Below are 18,247 nucleotides of genomic sequence, written 5' to 3' on the forward strand. Positions count from 1 at the left end.
GAGCAGGGTGAGGGCTAGAAGAGGAAGGGAAGTACTTGAGGAAAAAGTGTTCTCAGAGTCTTTTGTGAGATATATCCAAATTGGTGTGGAGTTGCCCCCTGGGAAGAGTCACACTGGAAGCTGTCAGTCAAAATCACAGCCCATCTCTGTGGCTTGGTGTAAATAAGGGATTCCTGTGCCCTAGGCAACAGCTTGACTCCTCAGGGTCTGAATTTACTTAGATGTGAAGTGAAAGATTAGATTAGAACAGGGTTTCTCAACTTGGTACTATTGACATTGTGGCTGGGCAACTCTTTGTTGGGGGCAGGGGCTGTTTTACGTTTCGTAGGATATTTGGCAACATTCCTGACTTCTGCCCACTAAATGCCCATAGCCACCCCCTCCTCACCCAAATGTCTCCTGGGGAGGGAAAGAGCAGGGGATCCCCAGTCACGAGCCCCTGGACTGGGGGATCTTCAAGACCCATCCCATCTCTGACAGTCTGTGACTCTGGGAACTAAAACAGGACACGGCGAGGGGGAAAGGGTCAAAATGTGAAAAGCAGCAAGCTGGGAGAATTCCCTCCATCCTCGTGAAGCGGGACTAGTCCAGGACAGTGACTACGCGGGTTAGGGCCTCTCTGCAAATGAAGTCTTCAACATAACTCTCATCCTTCACAGCTTCCGTACCTAAGAAGGGGGTTCTCGAGGAAGCCAAGCCAGGACCAGAAGCAGTGAGGACGGTGGAATGCAACAAAGACCTTCCCCTGGAGCCAGGCCCCCAACAGGAGGAAAAGAAGGCCTCGGAAACATCCCTGGACTGTCAACATTCAAGTGACTTAGAAGAGAGGCTGGACCCAGAGAAGGCGGAGGAGGAGGGTCGAGAGGCTGACCAGGTGGAGCCCAGTACTCTGCAGGAGAGCCCCGGGGCCAGAGCCGAAGCAGTGTTTCTCCAGGACGTGGTAAGATGCACTCACCACGGGGGCCAGCCAGTACAGTCCTCTTTGTCCCAGAGGCTCCTAGTAGAACTGAAAGCAGGGATTTGTGGGGGGAGGAGGGGGAATTGTTTAAGAACCAGTTTCTGCCAACGTGACTTGAGGAGACAACCTTCACAACCACGTGCTGGGAGTTAGGGCCGCTGTAGTGGCTCGAGAGGGCCGAAATAAGGTTCCCAAAAGATGTGTTTGCAACCATAGAAAGAGAAGGATACAGAGATTCTTACAGGGATTGAATTTGGGGGGAGGGGCAAGTATAAATTAATGCCACCAGGCTACCCTGGGATTTTATGCTTTATAGGCACTCTTTTGTGAGGAGAATGGTTTGGGAAAGGCAGGAGAGGAGGCATGGGTGCCAGTTAGAAGGGTAGTATGTGACAGGCCAGGCAAGAAAACATGGTGGCTTGGAGGAGGGAACAAGGAAAGAAATGGAAGGCTTCAAAAGCTATTTAGAAACTAGAATGGTGCTCGCTTCGGCCACACTTATACTAAAATTGGAACAATACAGAGAAGATTAGCATAGCCCCTGTGCTAGCATGATATACAAATTCGTGAAGCGTTCCATATTTTGGGGGTGAGTGCCTGGCTCTGTCGTGCAATGGATAGCGCATTGACTTCTTCCATATTTTTGGGGTGGGGGGTGTTCCTGCCTGGCTCAGTTGGTAGAGCATGTGACTCTCAATCTCAGCGCTGAGTTCAAGCCCTACATTGGGCATGGAGCCTACTAAAATAAAATAAAATAAAATAAAATAAAATAAAATAAAAAGCAGTGTCTGAAATAGAATTTATCACCCACACAGAGAAAGAAGCTAGAATGAACAGGACTTGGTAAAGGATTGGATAAGAGTGAGGAAGAAGGAAGAGTCAAAACACCTCATAGATTTCTGATCTAAGCAGAAAGACGCACTATGGTCCACTTACTTGAGATGGTGGGAGAGGAGAGTTTATGTGCTCATTTACTTTTCTAAATACTTATTTCTTATAAGAGATCAGTTCGTGTAGGTGCTAAGGAGAGTAAGCAGTTGAGTGAAAGTCTGCCTCTGCCTGAAGGTGAAATGGGAGGAGACACAAGTCAGTGTGATATGGTAGAAACAGATCTCAAAAACACCCCTGCCTTTTGACCAAGGAATCCTACTGCTGGAGAGTTCTCTGAAGGAAACAATCAAATAGAAATACCACAAAAGAAAACCTCTTATTGAAAAAGAAGCAAGATGGTGAAGTAGGAGACCCTATTTCAGCCTATCCCCTAAAGTGAGCTAATTATCTACCAGAACACTCTGAACACCCATGGAATCAGCCTGAGCTGTAGGATTAGACAGTTCTGGATCTCTTCGGGGGCAGAAGACAACAGTGGAATGGTAAAGCGGAGTAGGAACGATCAGACTGATATCGGAGGATAAACAGAAGGGCGAGGGAGCCACTACAAGCCACCCATTGGAAAGTAATACCCCAATACAAGAGTGCCTGTGATTGGGGGCCAGCATTAACTTGGAGTCTGGTTAAAAGCGCTCAAAAAGAGCAAAAGATCTTTAAGGGGAAGCTGGTGGAATCACGCAGTCATGGGCACGGGCCAAAACCCACAGACCCAGGAGGGCCACCGCCAGTGACCATCTGTGCCAGAGAGAGTATGGTGGAGCCCCCGGGGTTGCACGGCTTGTACCACAGATCAGCGGGGCACACTCCCACCCCACATGAGGGAGTCTGGTGACAGTGCCAGCCTGCGCTCCCTAGAACTTTTGCTCAGTGTGCGACCAGGGTCTGACCCACTCCCTGCCAGTACCCAAGAAAGCTCCATCCTGACGCTAGCTGGTGATCTGTAGAAGAGGCCGAGGGTCTGGACTCTCCCAGCTAGGGCCTGAAGGAATTCAGTGCGATCCCCTGTGGTGGCAACCTGAGGGCTGGGCCCCAGACAGTAGTAGTCCTGGCAAAGGCAGCCACCAGAAGCGGGCTCCCTGGACCAGTATCGCTTGGGGTTTTAGTGGCACGGGGGTGCAGAGACAAGTGGGCGCTTCAGGTGCCCCCTGAGACAGTGGCTGGGGACGTGCTATGCCTGTGGGAGGCTGCATGGCTCAGCGGAGTTTGCAGAGGGGGAGTCTGTGTGTTCTGGACCACCCAGAGGGGAGCAGATGGAGGCTTCTCTCTGAGTCGGAGGTCTGGGTGCAGTTTGCTTTCCACCAAACCTCTGAGAAGCCACAAAGAGCCTCCAAAGAGAAAACCTCCAGAGAACAAAGCCTGAAAAACCAGTTTTCACAGAGCTCAGTCCCTTGATAGGGGGCAGGAGGACTCAACCCAAGCAAGACTGACTGAAAAATAATGCGGCAGGCCCCTCCCCCCGGAAAGCCAGTCAAAAGAACAAGAGGACAACCACCACAGGGTAAACTCCAATATCAGGGGAAAAGAAGATATTAAACTCCCGGTATTGCCTTAAAACCTGTATATTTCATAGATTCAACTTTTACTTTTAAATTTGTTCTCACTATTCTTGTTCTCTTTAATTTTTTTAACCTACTTACCATTACAACTAGAGGTTTACTACAATATATTCCATAATAACATTTTAACTTGAACTTTTTTCATACTTATACCTTTTTTCTTTTTCTTTTCTATTTTTTTAAATATACATATAGATATAAGCTTCAAGGTAAACCTCTTTCCCTAATCAATACTACCCCTGTATATAAACCAGTTTTAATTTCCCTTTATCCCTGGAAAGTTGAGTCTTTTAACAAAAATACACCCAGAAAGAATAAAATGACATTCCTCTCCCACATCAAGGATTTAACCACCCTCCCATCTTCTTCTTCTGTCAGTGTTCCTGTGTATTTGTTTTTGTTCTGGTATTATATAAATCCTATCCTTGGGGTTCATTTTGGGTGGGTTCTTTATTTTTCTTGTCATTTACTTTTGTTGGTCTTTTTGTTTGTATGCCTTATAAGCCTTATAAATCTTACCTTTGGGGCCCATTCTGGCTGGGTCTTTTCTTTTTTCTGCCTCTCTCTTTCTCTCTCTCTCTCTTTTTTTCTTTCTTTTTTGTGGTGACTTCGATTGCTCAGAAGTGTTCCAGGGTGCACCTTGCCTGGATCACAGCTGATACATTCAGCTACATATCTCCTCAACTGCCGCTCACCAAAATTACTAGGAGGTATACCCAACAGAAGAAAAATTCAGAGATTGTGCCCTCTCCATCAGAACTATTGGATATGGACATAAATAATATGTTGGAAAGGGAATTCAGGGTAACAATTATCCAAGCAAAGGCTAAGTTGGAGAAAATCATTAGTGACAACATGGAATCGCTAAGGACAGAAGTAAAAGACACCTGTGAGAAGTTAAAAATGCTATCAATGAGATCCCATCTAATCTAAATACTCTAACAGCTAGGGTAACTGAGGCAGAAGATAGAATTAGTGATCTAGAGGACAAACTGATAGAGAGAAAGGATCAGGAGGAGGCCTGGAACAAACAGCTTAGAAGCCATGAAAACAGAATTAGGAAAACAAATGATGCCATGAAACGTTCCAATGTCTGAATTATTGGGATCCCTGAGGGAGGAGGAGAAAGAAAGAAGACTACTAGATATAGTTGAAAAAATTCTCTGTGAAAATTTTCCCAGTCTGGGGAATGGAACCAGCGTTCGTGCCGTAGAGGTAGAAAGAACAACCCCCAAGATCAACGAATCTAGAAAGACCTTGAAGCACTTGATTGTAAGACTGATGATCATGATTTTAGACAAGAGCTTTTGAGAGCAGCTAGGGGGAAGAGATTCCTTATGTACAGAAGAAGGTCCATCAGAATAATGTCAGACCTGTCCACAGAAACCTGGCAAGCCAGAAAGGGCTGGCAAGACATATTCAGGGCCCTAAATGAGAAGAACATGCAGCTAAGAATACTTTATCCAGCAAGGATGACATTCAACATGGATGGAGAAATAAAGAGCTTCCAAGACCGGCAAGGTTTAATAAAGTATGTGACCATAAGCCGACACTACAAGAAATATTAAGAGGTATTCTATAAAAGAAGAATGAACCCAAGAGTGTCATAGAACAGAAGTTTACAGAGACAATCTATAGAAACAAGGACTTCACAGGCAACATGATGTCAATAAAAATGTATCTTTCAATAATCACTCTCAACATTAATGGCCTAAACACTCCCATAAGACAGCACAGGGTTGCAGATTGGATAAAATGACAGGACTCATCCATATATTGTCTGCAAGAGACCCACTTGGAACCTAAGGATACATCCAGACTGAAAGTGAAGGGATGAAGAAGCATCTTTCATGCCAATGGGCCTCAAAAGAAAGCTGGGGTAGTGATTCTCATATCAGGTAAATTAGATTTTAAACTAAAGACTGTAGTCAGGGATAAAGAAGGACACTACATCATTCTTAAAGGGTTTATCCACCAAGAAGATCTAACAATTGTAAATATTTATGCCCCCAATATGGGAGCAGCCAACTACATAAGACAACTGTTAATCAAGATAAAGAGTCATATTGATATGAATACATGAATAGTAGGGGTTCTTAACATGCCACTCTCAGTAATGGACAGATCATCCAAGCAGAAAATCAATAAAGAAACAAGAGCATTGAATTGGACCAGATGGACCAGATGGACCTCAAAGATTTATACAGAACATTCTGTCCTGAAACAACAGAATACTCATTCTTCTTGAGCACGCATGGAACTTTCTCCAGAATAGACCACATACTGGGTCAAAATCAGGGCTCAACCGATTCCAAAAGATTGAGATTATTTCCTGCATTTTCTCAGACCACAGTACTTTGAAACTGGAACTCAACCACAAGAAAAAGTTTGGAAGGAATTCAAACACTTGGAAGCTAAAGACCACCCTGCTTAAGCATGTTTGGATTAACCAGAAAATTAAAGAAGAACTTAAACAATTCATGGACACCAATGAGAATGAAGACACTTCAGCCCAAAAACCTATGAGATATGGCAAAGACAGTCCTAAGGGGGAACTACATAGCCATCCAAGCCTCCCTCAAAAAATTGAAAAATCCAGAATACACCAGCTTTCTTTACACCTTAAAGAACTGGAGAATCGGGCGCCTGGGTGGCTCAGTGGGTTAAGCCGCTGCCTTCGGCTCAGGTCATGATCTCAGGGTTCTGGGATCGAGTCCCGCGTCGGGCGCTCTGCTCAGCAGGGGCCTGCTTCCTTCCCTTCCCCTCTCTCTGCCTGCCTCTCTACCTACTGTGATCTCTCTCTGTCAAATAAATAAAAAAAATCTTTAAAAAAAAAAAAAAGAACTGGAGAATCAACAACAAATTAAGCCAACCCCACACACAAGAAGGAAAATAATCAAAATTAGAGCAGAGCTCAATGAGACAAACTAGAGATACAGTAAATACATCAACAAAACTAGAAGGTGGTTTAAGAATCAATAAGATCGATAAACCATTGGGGAAAATAATCCAAAAGAAAGAGAGAGGACCTGAAATTAATAAAATTATGAATGAAAAGGAAGAGATCATGACTAACACCAAGGAAATAGAAACAATCATCAGAAATTATTATCAACAGTTATATGCCAATAAGTTAAGCAAACTAGACGAAATGGTTGTATTCCTGGAAACCTATAAACTTCCAAAACTGAATCAGGAAGAAATTGACAACCTGAATAGAGCAATATTTAGTAATGAGATTGAAGCAGTGGCCAAAAACCTCCCAAAAAACAATGGCCAGGACATGACAGATTCCGTGGAGAATTCTACCAAACATTTAAAGAAGAAATAATAACTATTCTTTTGAAGCTGTTTCAAAAAATAGAAACAGAAGGGAAACTTCCAGACTCTTTTTATGAAGCCAGCATTACCCTGATCCCTAAACCAAGCAAAGACCACACCAAAAAGGAGAATTTCAGACCAATGTCCCTGATGAATATGGATGCCAAGATTCTCAACAAGATCCCTAGCTAATAGGATCCAACAGTACATTAAAAAAATTATCCACCATGACCAGGTGGGATTTATCCATGGGATGCAAGGTGGTTCAACATTTGCAAATCAATCAATGTGATAGAATAAATCAATAAGAGAAGAGAGAAGAACCACATGGTCCTCTCAACTGATACAGAAAAGCACTTGACAAGATACTGCAACCGTTCCTGATTAAAACTATTCAAAGTATAAGGATAGAGGGAAAATTCCTCAACTTCATAAAATCTATCTATGAAAAACCCACAGCGAATATCATCCTCAATGGAGAAAAGCTGACAGCCTTCCCTTTGAGATTAGGAACACAACAAGGATGTCCACGCTCACCACTGTTGTTCAACATAGTGCTAGAAGTCCTAGAACCAGCAATCAGACAACAAAAAGAAAAAGAACATATTCATATTGGCAAAGAAGAAGTCAAACTCTCTATCTTCGGAGATGACACGATACTTTATATGAAAAACCCAAAAGACTCCACCTCCAAAATACTAGAACGCATACAGCAATTCAGTAATGTGGCAAAATCAAGGATACAAAATCAATGTACAGAAATCAGTTGCTTTCTTATACACTAACAATGAAATATAGAAAGGGAAATTAGAGAATCGATTCCATTTACTATAGCACCAAGAACCATAAGATACCTGTAAATAAACGTAACCAAAGAGGTAAAGGATTTGTACTCGAGGAACTACAGAACATTCATGAAAGAAATTGAAGAAGTCACAAAAAGTTGGAAGAGGATTCGATGCTCATGGATTGGAAGAATAAACATCATTAAAATGTCGGTACTGCCCAGAGCAATCTATACTTTCAATGCCATCCCAATCAAAATTCCACAAGCATTTTTCAAAGAGCTGGAACAATCCTAAAATTTATATGGAACCAGAAGAGACCCCGAATTTCTAAGGAAATGTTGAAAAATAAAAATAAAACTGGGGGCATCACATTGCCTGATTTCAAGCTTTACTACAAATCTGTGATCACCAAGACAGCATGGTACTGGCACAAAAGAGACACATAGACCAGTGGAACAGAGTAGAATACCCAGGTATGGAACCTCAACTCTATGGTCAAATAATCTTTGACAAAGCAGGAAAAAATATACAATGGAAAAAAGACATTGCTTCAATAAATTGTGCTGGGAAAATTGGACAGCAATGGGTAGAGGAATGAAACTTGACCATTCTCTTACACCATACACAAGGATAAACTCGAAATAGACAAAAGACCTCAACGTGAGGCGTGAATCTATCAAAATCCTAGAGGAGAACATAGGCACTAACTTCTTCGACATTGGCCACAGCAACTTCTTTCAAGATATGTCTCCAAAAGCAAAGGAAACAAAAGCGAAAATGAACTTTTGTGACTTCATCAAGATCAAAAGCTTCTGCACAGCAAAGGAAACAGTTAACAAAACAAAGAGGCAACCGATGGAATGGGAGAAGATATTCACAAATGACACTACAGACAAAAGGCTGATATCCAAGACCTATAAAGAACTCCTCAAACTCAACACACACAAAACAGATAATAATCATGTCAAAAAATGGGCAGAAGACATGAACAGACACTTCTCCAAAGAAGATATACAAATGGCTAACAGACACATGAAAAAATATTCATTATCATTAACCATCAGAGAGATTCAAATCAAAACCACACTGAGATACCACCTTACACAAGTCAGAATGGCTAAAATCAACAAGACAGTAAACAAGTGTTGGAGAGGATGTGGAGAAAGGGGAACCCTCTTACACTGTTGGTGGAAATGCAAGTTGGTGCAGCCACTTTGGAAAACAGTGTGGAGATTCCTTAAGAAATTTAAAATAGAGCTACCCTATGACCCTGCAATTGCACTACTGGGTATTTACCCAAAAGATACAGATGTAGTGAAAAGAAGGGCCATCTGTACCCCAATGTTCATAGCAGCAATGGCTACAGTCGCCAGACTGTGGAAAGAACCAAGATGCCCTTCAATGGATGAATGGATAAAGATATGGCCCATATGTACAATGGAGTATTATGCCTCATCAGAAAGGATGAATACCCAACTTTTGCATCAACATGGATGAGACTTGAGGAGACTATGCTAAGTGAAATAAGTCAAGTAGAGAAAGTCAATTATCATTTGGTTTCATTTACTTGGTGGAGCATAAGGAATAACATGGAGGACATTTGGAGATGGAGAGGAGAAGTGAGTTGGGGGAAATCGGAGGGGGAGACAAACCTTGAGAGACTGTGGACTCTGAGAAACAAACTGAGACTTTTGGAGGGGAGGGGGCTCAGGGGTTGGGTGAGCCTGGTGGTTGGTATTATGGAGGGCACGTATTGCATGGAGCACAGGGATGTGGTGTATAAACAATGAATTTTGGAATAGTGAAAAAAAAAAGCCCTCTTATTGAGCAATTATTCACAATATACCAGGCAACATTTGGCCTTGAGGAATCAAAGATGAACAAACCAAATTCCTTACCTCAAGGAGCTCATAGTCCATTGAGAAAGATAAATATCAAATTAATTGTAATATAAAACATGTGATCAGAGCCTGGTGAGAAGTGATGTCAGGTTGACAGCAGTTCAGGTTCCTCATAAAGAACCCCAGCTGAACTCCACCCCCACCCCCACCCCAGGATGGATTTGCCTTCTGGAACTGCTTCTCCTGGTGACAGATGTATTTTTTTTTTTTAATTTTAATTTTTTTTTTGACAGACGTATCTTTTTTTTTTTTTTTTTACGATTTTATTTATTTATCAGAGAGAGAGGGAGAGAGAGCGAGCACAGGCAGACAGAATGGCAGGCAGAAGCTGAGGGAGAAGCAGGCTCCCTGCTGAGCAAGGAGCCCAATGTGGGACTCGATCCCAGGACGCTGGGATCATGACTTGAGCCGAAGGCAGCTGCTTAACCAACTGAGCCACCCAGGTGTCCCTTGACAGATGTATCTTGAGACAAGAAATGAAGGCCACTGAAATTTGTTTCCCTGGCCCTTACTGGGCCTTCCTTCATCCCTTTCCTATCTGCAGTTTGAGACTTTGTGTAGGGGAAGGGAGGAGTCAAAGAGAAACTAGACTTGAGGAGAGACAAGGGGTGGCAAACAAGATGGAGGAGGAGGCACACCTTTGTTTGTTTGTTTGTTTTTAAGTATTATTATTTTTTATTATGTTATATTAGTACATCATTAGTTTTTGGTGTAGTGTTCCAAGACTCATTGTTTACATATAATACCCAGTGCTCCATGCAATGCATGCCCTCCTTAATACCCATCACCGGGTCAACCTATTCCTTCTACCCTCATCCCCTCTAAAACCCTCAGTTTGCTTCTTTTTTTTTTTTTTTTAAGATTTTATTTATTTATTTGACAGAGATCACAAGTAGGCAGAAAGGCAGGCAGAAAAAGAGAGGGGAGAAGCAGGTTCCCTGCTGAGCAGAGAGCCCGATCCCGGGCTCGATCCCAGAACCCTGGGATCACGACCTGAGCCGAAGGCAGAGGCTTTAACCCCTGAGCCACCCAGGCGCCCCCTCAGTTTGCTTCTTGGAGTCCACAGTCTCTCATGGTTTGTCTCCCCCTCCAATTGCCCCCCTTCATTTTTCCCTTCCTTCTCCTGATGTCCTCCATGCTATTCCTTATATTCCACAAATAAGTGAAACCACATGATAACTGACTCTCTCTATTTGACTTATTTCACTCAGCATAATCTCCTTCAGTCCCATCCATGTTGATGCAAAAGATGGGTATTCATTCTTTCTGACGGCTGAGTAATATTCCATTTATATATGGACCATATCTTCTTTTTTTTTTTTTTTTTTTTAGATTTTGACATTTTAATTTCTTTTGAATATGTCACTTTGTGCAAGCTAGGAACCAGAATCAAACTAAGGCAGTCTAGTCCATTTAGGGATCCAGGCTGAGTCTTGAAATCTTCAGCAGAATGACATCATAATGCAAGATGCTAACAACAGGTTTATAATCTCTAAATAACAACCACTTATCTACATTTTTTTCCTTAGGAAACAGCCAAAATCCAGTCCTTAAAGGCATGATATACAGAACATCTTGATCTACAAAGAACAGAATAACCCATATTTTATGATGGCCAGCTTACTGGTGGCTGACCAAGGACTGGTGAACAGAGGGGTGTTTACCTTCTAGGAACTTGCTCTGAGACTTAAAAAAGTCCTGGCTGCTGTTAATAAGAAAGCAAGTAAAAAATATTACAGATGCACCTACACTGACATTTGATTTGCCAAGGTCTTCCACTAGAACACAAAGTGAGAGATGAGTGTAGGGGTAAGCTACTTAGATGTTTTCAAAATAAATTACTAGTAACATGAAATTTGACATATTAAATTCTTCCATTTGCTACCAGAACTGACAATGAGGACTATTTAAAAGAAATGCTGAACTCTAACATTCTGCACTACACAAGAACCTCCTGCTTTCCCACATCATTAACATTGCTACTCTTCCAAGATACACATTCGTGTGGAAAAACTTATCAGCTTTTGCCAGAGCCAGGAGATGAAAAATAGAGCATGTCCTAATTAGTTATTTTGTAATTGTAAGCTCCGTTGACATCTTGAGGATGGACCCATTCTTTTGTTTAACATCTGCAAACTGCAGAATGCCTTAGCCCTTTGCCAGTATCTGCTCAGTATCTTAAAGCTGGTCTTAGTCCCATCTGTGACTCTTCTCCTCAGGGTTGAGGGTGGGTTAGCTAGTCATCAAAATCTGGAATGTCATCGTAGGAGTAACCCCGGTAGCCTTTGGATGCATAGTAGGCGATGCGCAGGTGGTAAAATCCTGGCAGGAACACCAGGATGCCAATGATCAGGACAGGAACGGCCCGGTCTGCCCCCCCTTTGCTGATATAGCCAGCCAGCAGGAGGGAACCTATGATTATGAGAAAGGCCCCAATCAAAAACAGAACTGTCGCAAGCGCAATGGCCTTATACGGGATCTTCGGAGGACTCTTCTTAAACTGAAGGTCAATGTAGCCATCGTCTGTGCTGGAGAGCCTTGAGTATTTCACTTTACTACTGGGGATTCCAGTAGCCAGGTTGGTACGAGACGGCATCATAACACACTGACACAGCTACAGTCGGAGCGCCGCGCCAGGCCGCCCGCGTGCCGACAGCTCGCTCACGGTTGGCAGCAGAAGCGCCTGAGGCCTCATGGCCCGCCTCACCTAACTGCCACCCCTCAGCCGCCTGGACCATATCTTCTTTATCCATTCATCTGTTGAAGGGCATCTTGGCTCTTTCCACAGTTTGGCTATTGTGGATGTTGCTGCTAGGAACATTGGTGTGCAAATGGCACCTTCTTTACACTCCATCTGTATCTTTGGGCTGAATACCCAGTAGGAGGCACCTCTTTAGATCCACAATGGTTATCTGTAGGTAGTTGGAATATAAGATTTTGCTGTTTTTGTATTCTCCGTTCTTTTAACATGTGTCAAATTTTTTTCCATGTGATATATGTATTTCTTTGGTAATAAGAAAAGCTTTATTTATTTATTTATTTATTTGGAAAGCAGATATCAGGGCAAGAGTTAACATTTACATTCCACGGGGAGAATCACATTCTTGTGTGCCATCTGGTAAACCTGAGGTTAACTGAGACTAGGGGTTGATTTGTTTTATAAATCAACAGTGCATTAAGTGTTTCTGTTCTGGTGTGGACATAGCTGGATTTTGGTCCCGGGCTGGTGCTGTGTGACTTAGGTAAATTGTTTAATCTATTTGAACACAGGTCTCCTCACCTCTTAAATGGGAGTAGCTATAGTAGTATTTATCTCTGGGACAATTAAACCAGAACATGCAGCTAGAATGTGTTATGGCATGCGGTAAGCCCTGGATAAATAGCCACAGTGATTAGAAATGCAGTAGCCCTTATTTGCTGGGATAGTGCAGCCTGGCCCAGCGCCAGGCCCTTCACTATCACTGGGAAAAGTGCAGTTGTCAGGGCCACGAGTCTTTGCCTCTAAAATAATCTGTTCCTTGATATTTTTCAGGATGAGGATGACCTGGCCAATGCCCTGATCTGGCCTGAGATACAACAGGAGCTGAAGATCATCGAATCTGAGGAGGAGCTCTCCTCATCGCCAGTACCTGCCCTAAAGATCAGCTCCACTCAGCCAATCCTGGAGGCCAGTCCGGCGGCTTCTGCTTCCCAGGAGGCTCCTGGGAGCTTGTCTTGTGGCGTACCACCAGGCTCCACCCCTCTGGAGGAGTGGACTAGGGATCCAGCCAATCAGACGGCACAAGGGACTTCCCCAGCAGCCAATAGAGAAAAGCCAGAGACGACGAGCGTCCTCCGCAGACCGGAGACAGAGAAGGGCCCGCGTCCGGACCCCACCAGCTTAGCTCCTCTGGAAATTGTTCCATTTGAAATGGCTTCTTTACAAACAAAGGTGGGCCAGGAAGGCACAGGGAATCTGTCGCCTCCTCTCCCGCCTGCTGCGCCTCCTCCAACTCCTCTGGAGGAGGCGCCTCGAGTCCAGCTATCGAAGGGCAGTCCTGAGAGAGAAGACTCACCTAGGAGTTTGAGGACAAATCCATACACAGACCAGCTGAAGTCTAATGGCAGCCCTGGGACTCCCAGCCTATGTCAGGAGGAGGAGCCCTCTCCGGGACAGAGTGAAAAGCAAAATTCAAAGAATGCTGCTCGTGAGGGAAAAGGCTCTGGTTTTCAAAGCCCAGCAAGCGAGGTTGAGATCTCCCCACAAGGAGAGGGGGATGTAGCCCCTTCAGTGCAGGAGCCCTCAGACTGTGATGAAGACGAAACTGTGACAGACATTGCCCAGCATGGCCTGGAGATGGTGGAGCCCTGGGAGGAGCCCCAGTGGGTAACGAGTCCCCTTCACTCTCCCACCCTGAAGGATGTGCAGGAGGCCCAGATGCAGGGCCCCCAGGGCCACCGACTGGAGAGGAGGCTTCCCCACAGGCCCAGCCTTCGTCAGAGTCATTCTCTAGATAGCAAAACCACCACGGTTAAGAGCCAGTGGACTCTTGAGGCTCCCTCCTCCAGCAGCTGTGCTAACCTCGAAGCGGAGAGGAATTCCGACCTTCTGCAGCCCCTGGCCCCCAGGAGAGAGATAACTGGATGGGATGAGAAAACCCTGAAGTCCTTTAGAGAGTTCTCTGGGGACAGAGGGACAAAGGCTGCTCCCAGCCAGAAGGGACCGGGTGGTTTGCAGCCCAAATCAGCAGAAATCAGCCCTGGCAGCCTAGCAGAGGGAAAGGAACAGGGGACACACCAAGGGCACAGCAGCCCTCAGATTGAGCAAGGTAGTGTTCCTGGGCCAGACAACAGCAAAGAGAGTTCTCCTGGTGTGCAAGACAGTGCCTCATGTGGAGAGCATCCCCCAAAGTTACAGCTGAAGAGCTCTGAGTCTGGGCTTCCAAAAGGGAAAAACAGGCCTTCTTCCCTCAATTTGGACTCTGCCGTTCCCATCACTGACCTCTTTCGGTTTGACAATGTGGCCTCATTTGGTTCACCTGGAATGCAGCTCTCTGAGCCAGGAGACACAAAAGTCGCATGGATGACCTCATCTCACTGTAAAGTAGACCCATGGAGTATTTGCTCCCAGGACCCTCAGGACCTGGACATTGTGGCTCATGCCCTGACAGGCCGCCGTAACTCAGCTCCTGTGAGTGTGTCAGCTGTGAGAACCTCCTTCATGGTCAAAATGTGCCAGGCTAGGGCAGTCCCAGTCATCCCACCCAAGATTCAGTACACACAGATCCCACAGCCCCTGCCATCTCAGAGCTCAGGGGACAGTGGAGTTCAGGCTCTGGAGAGGAGCCAGGAAGAACCCAGCTCAACTGGTGGGACCTCGCAGAAATCTTCCAGAGATGATTCTGTCTCCTTGGAAAGCCCAAAAGAAGAGAAGCCAAAGCAAGATATGGGAGACATTGAGGCCTCGACAATGGATACCAATACATCCCACATGTGCGAGGGACCCGCCCTTCCTCCAGAACCAGTCTTGGCTAACCTGCTCTCCACCCAGGATGCAACAGTGCAATGCAGAAAGCGTACATCAGAGACAGAGCCTTCCGGAGACAACCTTCTTTCTTCAAAAATAGAGCGACCATCAGGGGGTTCTAAACCTTTCCACAGGTCAAGGCCAGGAAGACCTCAGAGCCTTATCTTATTCAGTCCTCCTTTCCCCATTATGGACCACCCACCCCCTTCCTCGACAGTGACAGATTCCAAGGTTCTCCTGTCCCCTATCAGAAGTCCCACCCAGACAGTTTCCCCTGGCCTTCTTTGTGGGGATTTGGCAGAAAACACGTGGGTGACACCAGAAGGGGTTACGCTTAGGAATAAAATGACCATCCCTAAGAATGGCCAAAGACTAGAGACCTCAACCAGCTGTTTTTACCAGCCCCAGAGGAGGTCAGTGATTCTGGATGGAAGAAGTGGGAGGCAAATAGAATGACATCAGTTCACCTGCTGGTGTCTGAAAAAAAAAAGTCATGATTCATCATCTGGAAGTTATTACAGGGCCAACTTGCCATTATTCCAGGCATAGGTTATCCAAGTTTGGACTTATTTTGGCCTCTTTTCTTTCTTCAGCTTTTTGACCATTTATTAATTAGTCCATTTGCCAGAATAGAGGTCAAGGGAAGGACCAAGAAATGAAATTTATATCAGTCCTTAACAGCAGGTGGGAAAAGGTCAGGTAAAGGAAGAAGCTGAAATGCTTTCTTCCAATGAGATTTGGGGTTGTTTCTGAGTTGTGTTTCTCCCACACTGTCATTACCTATTACTGTTGAGAGTTGGCTAAAAATAACGTTTTTTTGAAAGAAAGAGAAATCCTTTGCCTGTGTTGGAAAATGTTGCTGTTGAGGTTGGAAGGCCTCCTCTTTCCTTCACGCTTTTTAATGCTCCTTAAAGCATGCGTTCTTTTAGACCAGTTTTCTGATAAGCTTTGTACACATGTACACTCCAGAACAGAAGTAGATTTGGAAGTGCAAACTAATGTACACTTACAGATCCAACAGGGTAAAGGTGCCCATGCTCTTTCCCTGGAACCTCTGCAGACTTGTGGGAGATGGTTGCATGTATCAGCATAGAAAATCAGAATCTATACACAAGAGCAAATTCTATGACTGGCAAAATCTAAGAGGACTGCCTGGCTGTGGCTTTTGTTATTTTTTGGGGACTCTGCCATTCTCCTGACCTCTGATGTATAAATCTAGTGGTTGGGCAGACTGGGGGCTGAGCTGAAGGTTACCTCAATGAGGTGTGCTGAATTTTCACTTAGGTAGGCAACAGTGAAGTGATCTGTGTTCTTTCCATCAGAGTCCACAGACAGGATATCATCGTAGAGAACAACCTCACGCATGGGTAGAACTATGCTCCAAAGTCAGTGTGTTTAAATTGATGGGGCATTAGTAGAAAACACTTCTAGCTCAGGTTCCCTGTCCTTCCACACTAGGCTGGGAGTACAGGAGAGGATAAGGAGGGAGCCCCAACAGGGTGGCCATCTCTGTCACTTGGGGAGAAATGCCCTTTGGAACATGTATTTCATTTTAGCCAGTGGGTACCTCCCTTTCTCTCTCTCCTTTCATTACTCAGAGCAGAGTTGAGGCACCTTTCTCCATCCCATAACCCCCCTCATCCATTACCCTAGGCCATTCTCCTGTCTACATGCAAGCAGAAGCAATAAACCAATGTGATTTTATTTCAGTTATTTAGAACCTCAGTGCTTCTTTCTTTTTCAGCTGGTAAGAGGAAGGAGAATTAATAGAACCTATTGGTAGATTTTTGGTGCTCCCCCAAAAAGGGATTCACAGGAGCCCCTCTCAAGGCAAAACCCATTAGGGTATCAATGGTTTCAAACCTTCTAATGCAACAATTTTATTTAGAAAGAAATAAAGTTCTAGCTCTGTGCACATCTTCTCAGGTTCAAGTCTGGCTGAACTCTGTCCACGAGCTCTGTCATTGCATCAGCAGACCTCACAATCCAGGCCGCTGGTGGGATGGGTAGGGGCTGAACTGAAGTTACCTCGTCCGGGGAGAATTGGAGGTGGTGCCCTGCAACAGATCCATATTCCCCTCTCCCTTCTTCCCTGATAAACCTTACAGTTTTGAAATCTTGTGCTGACCCTTTTAAGCCAGTGTCTGTTTCAGGGGTAACTGGGAGGCCAGCTGATGAGTTCTCCTTTCAGAGGGCACTGAGGTGAATGAACAAGGGGAGCGGTTAATAGGTTCAGTGTCTTGCCTTCTCGTTCGGTGAGCGAGACCCTGGACCAATGGGTCCAGCCAATGGGATGTCAACCCGTAAAAAAAAGTGCCGGGGTATGGCATTTTCCCTCCTGGGCAAGCAAGGTGAAGAAATATAGTGGTGACAGATGAGAAAGGCCATGCTCAGGAGATTTGACAAGTACATTCCTGCCTTATCAGAAAATGTGGGCAGATAGGCTTTATCCCAATCACAGTGCACTGTGGTGTCTATGCTTTGATAAAGACCATGTTCTAGTTAGAATGTAAGAGAGGAAAGGAACTGGACTTTGCTTCACCATCAGAACTCTTGAGCCACATAATGAAATATTTAAACTATTTTATGATTATTTTGAATTTTTGTTTGTAACGCTTAGAGGATATATTTTATTTGGGGATAGACTGAGAAGCCACTTAATGCATGAGTTCTGCCCGAGGCTCCTAGGCAGATTGTCAAATGGCTGCTATGCCCCATAGACTGACATCTTTTGTTTGTAGTATCGTCTTCAGGAGTGTGGGTGTGTGGATGCTGTCATGAGACCCAATGACAACGGTCTGGAGACACTCTCTATTCTGAGTTTTCCTAAGCCAGTGAATCCAGAAGGCTGTGGAAGCTGACTCATCTTCTCTATCAGTGTCCCACGGCTAAAGTGTGGACTTCTTCAATACAGCCCAGCCTGTCAACTGTCACAAACACATTCATAAGCTTCCTGTGGGCTGGGGCTAACCTGACGCTGAGGAAATTCCATTTCATGGCAAAGAGAACTCAGATTTCCTCCCCTGAAATTGTTCCCTCAAATGCTCCAAGATTACCTGTTTGGTCATTCATTTGGGACTGAAAAAAGACCCCGCTGAGAATGGCTGGATGGAAATCAAATTGCCTGCTTCCATCCAGACAGTGGACAGGACAAGGGCGGTGTTTTTAGGTGGATCTGCATGGTGCTCTAGAAAGGGCTGCAAAATCAAATTCTCCCAAGTGCTCCTTCAAACCAGTTACCAGTCCTCAAAATGGGGATGGCTGATTTTAAATGTTAAATTTGAAATAAAATGCATGCATCTCCTAAAGTTTTCTTTTAGTGTTAG

The 18,247-nt window shown here is 44.6% G+C and overlaps 1 protein-coding gene, 1 long non-coding RNA gene and 1 other non-coding gene across 4 annotated transcripts in view; 2 read left to right on the forward strand and 1 right to left on the reverse strand.

Annotated features, from left to right (window-relative positions):
- ARHGAP31 (Rho GTPase activating protein 31) overlaps positions 1-16,846 on the forward strand; it is a 114,374-nt gene extending 97,528 nt beyond the window's left edge. For both annotated transcript variants that reach the window (XM_045088415.1, XM_045088416.1), the window contains 2 exons: positions 660-940; positions 12,948-16,846. In XM_045088415.1, the coding sequence (XP_044944350.1) occupies positions 660-940; positions 12,948-15,377 (2,711 nt within the window). In that variant the 3' untranslated portion in view covers positions 15,378-16,846. The remainder of the gene's footprint in view (positions 1-659; positions 941-12,947) is intronic.
- On the forward strand, positions 1,438-1,544 carry LOC123394588. The gene has a single exon (XR_006609347.1). It is a non-coding gene; the product is annotated as a U6 spliceosomal RNA (small nuclear RNA).
- Positions 11,266-12,164, reverse strand: LOC106003351. Its single transcript, XR_006609100.1, has one exon. It is a non-coding gene; the product is annotated as a transmembrane protein 230 (long non-coding RNA).
- Positions 16,847-18,247: the final 1,401 nt, after the last annotated feature.

Source organism: Mustela putorius, unplaced genomic scaffold (assembly GCF_011764305.1).
Source record: "Mustela putorius furo isolate JIRA1106 unplaced genomic scaffold, ASM1176430v1.1 tig00003834_pilon_pilon_pilon, whole genome shotgun sequence".
Taxonomy (NCBI): Eukaryota; Metazoa; Chordata; class Mammalia; order Carnivora; family Mustelidae; genus Mustela; species Mustela putorius.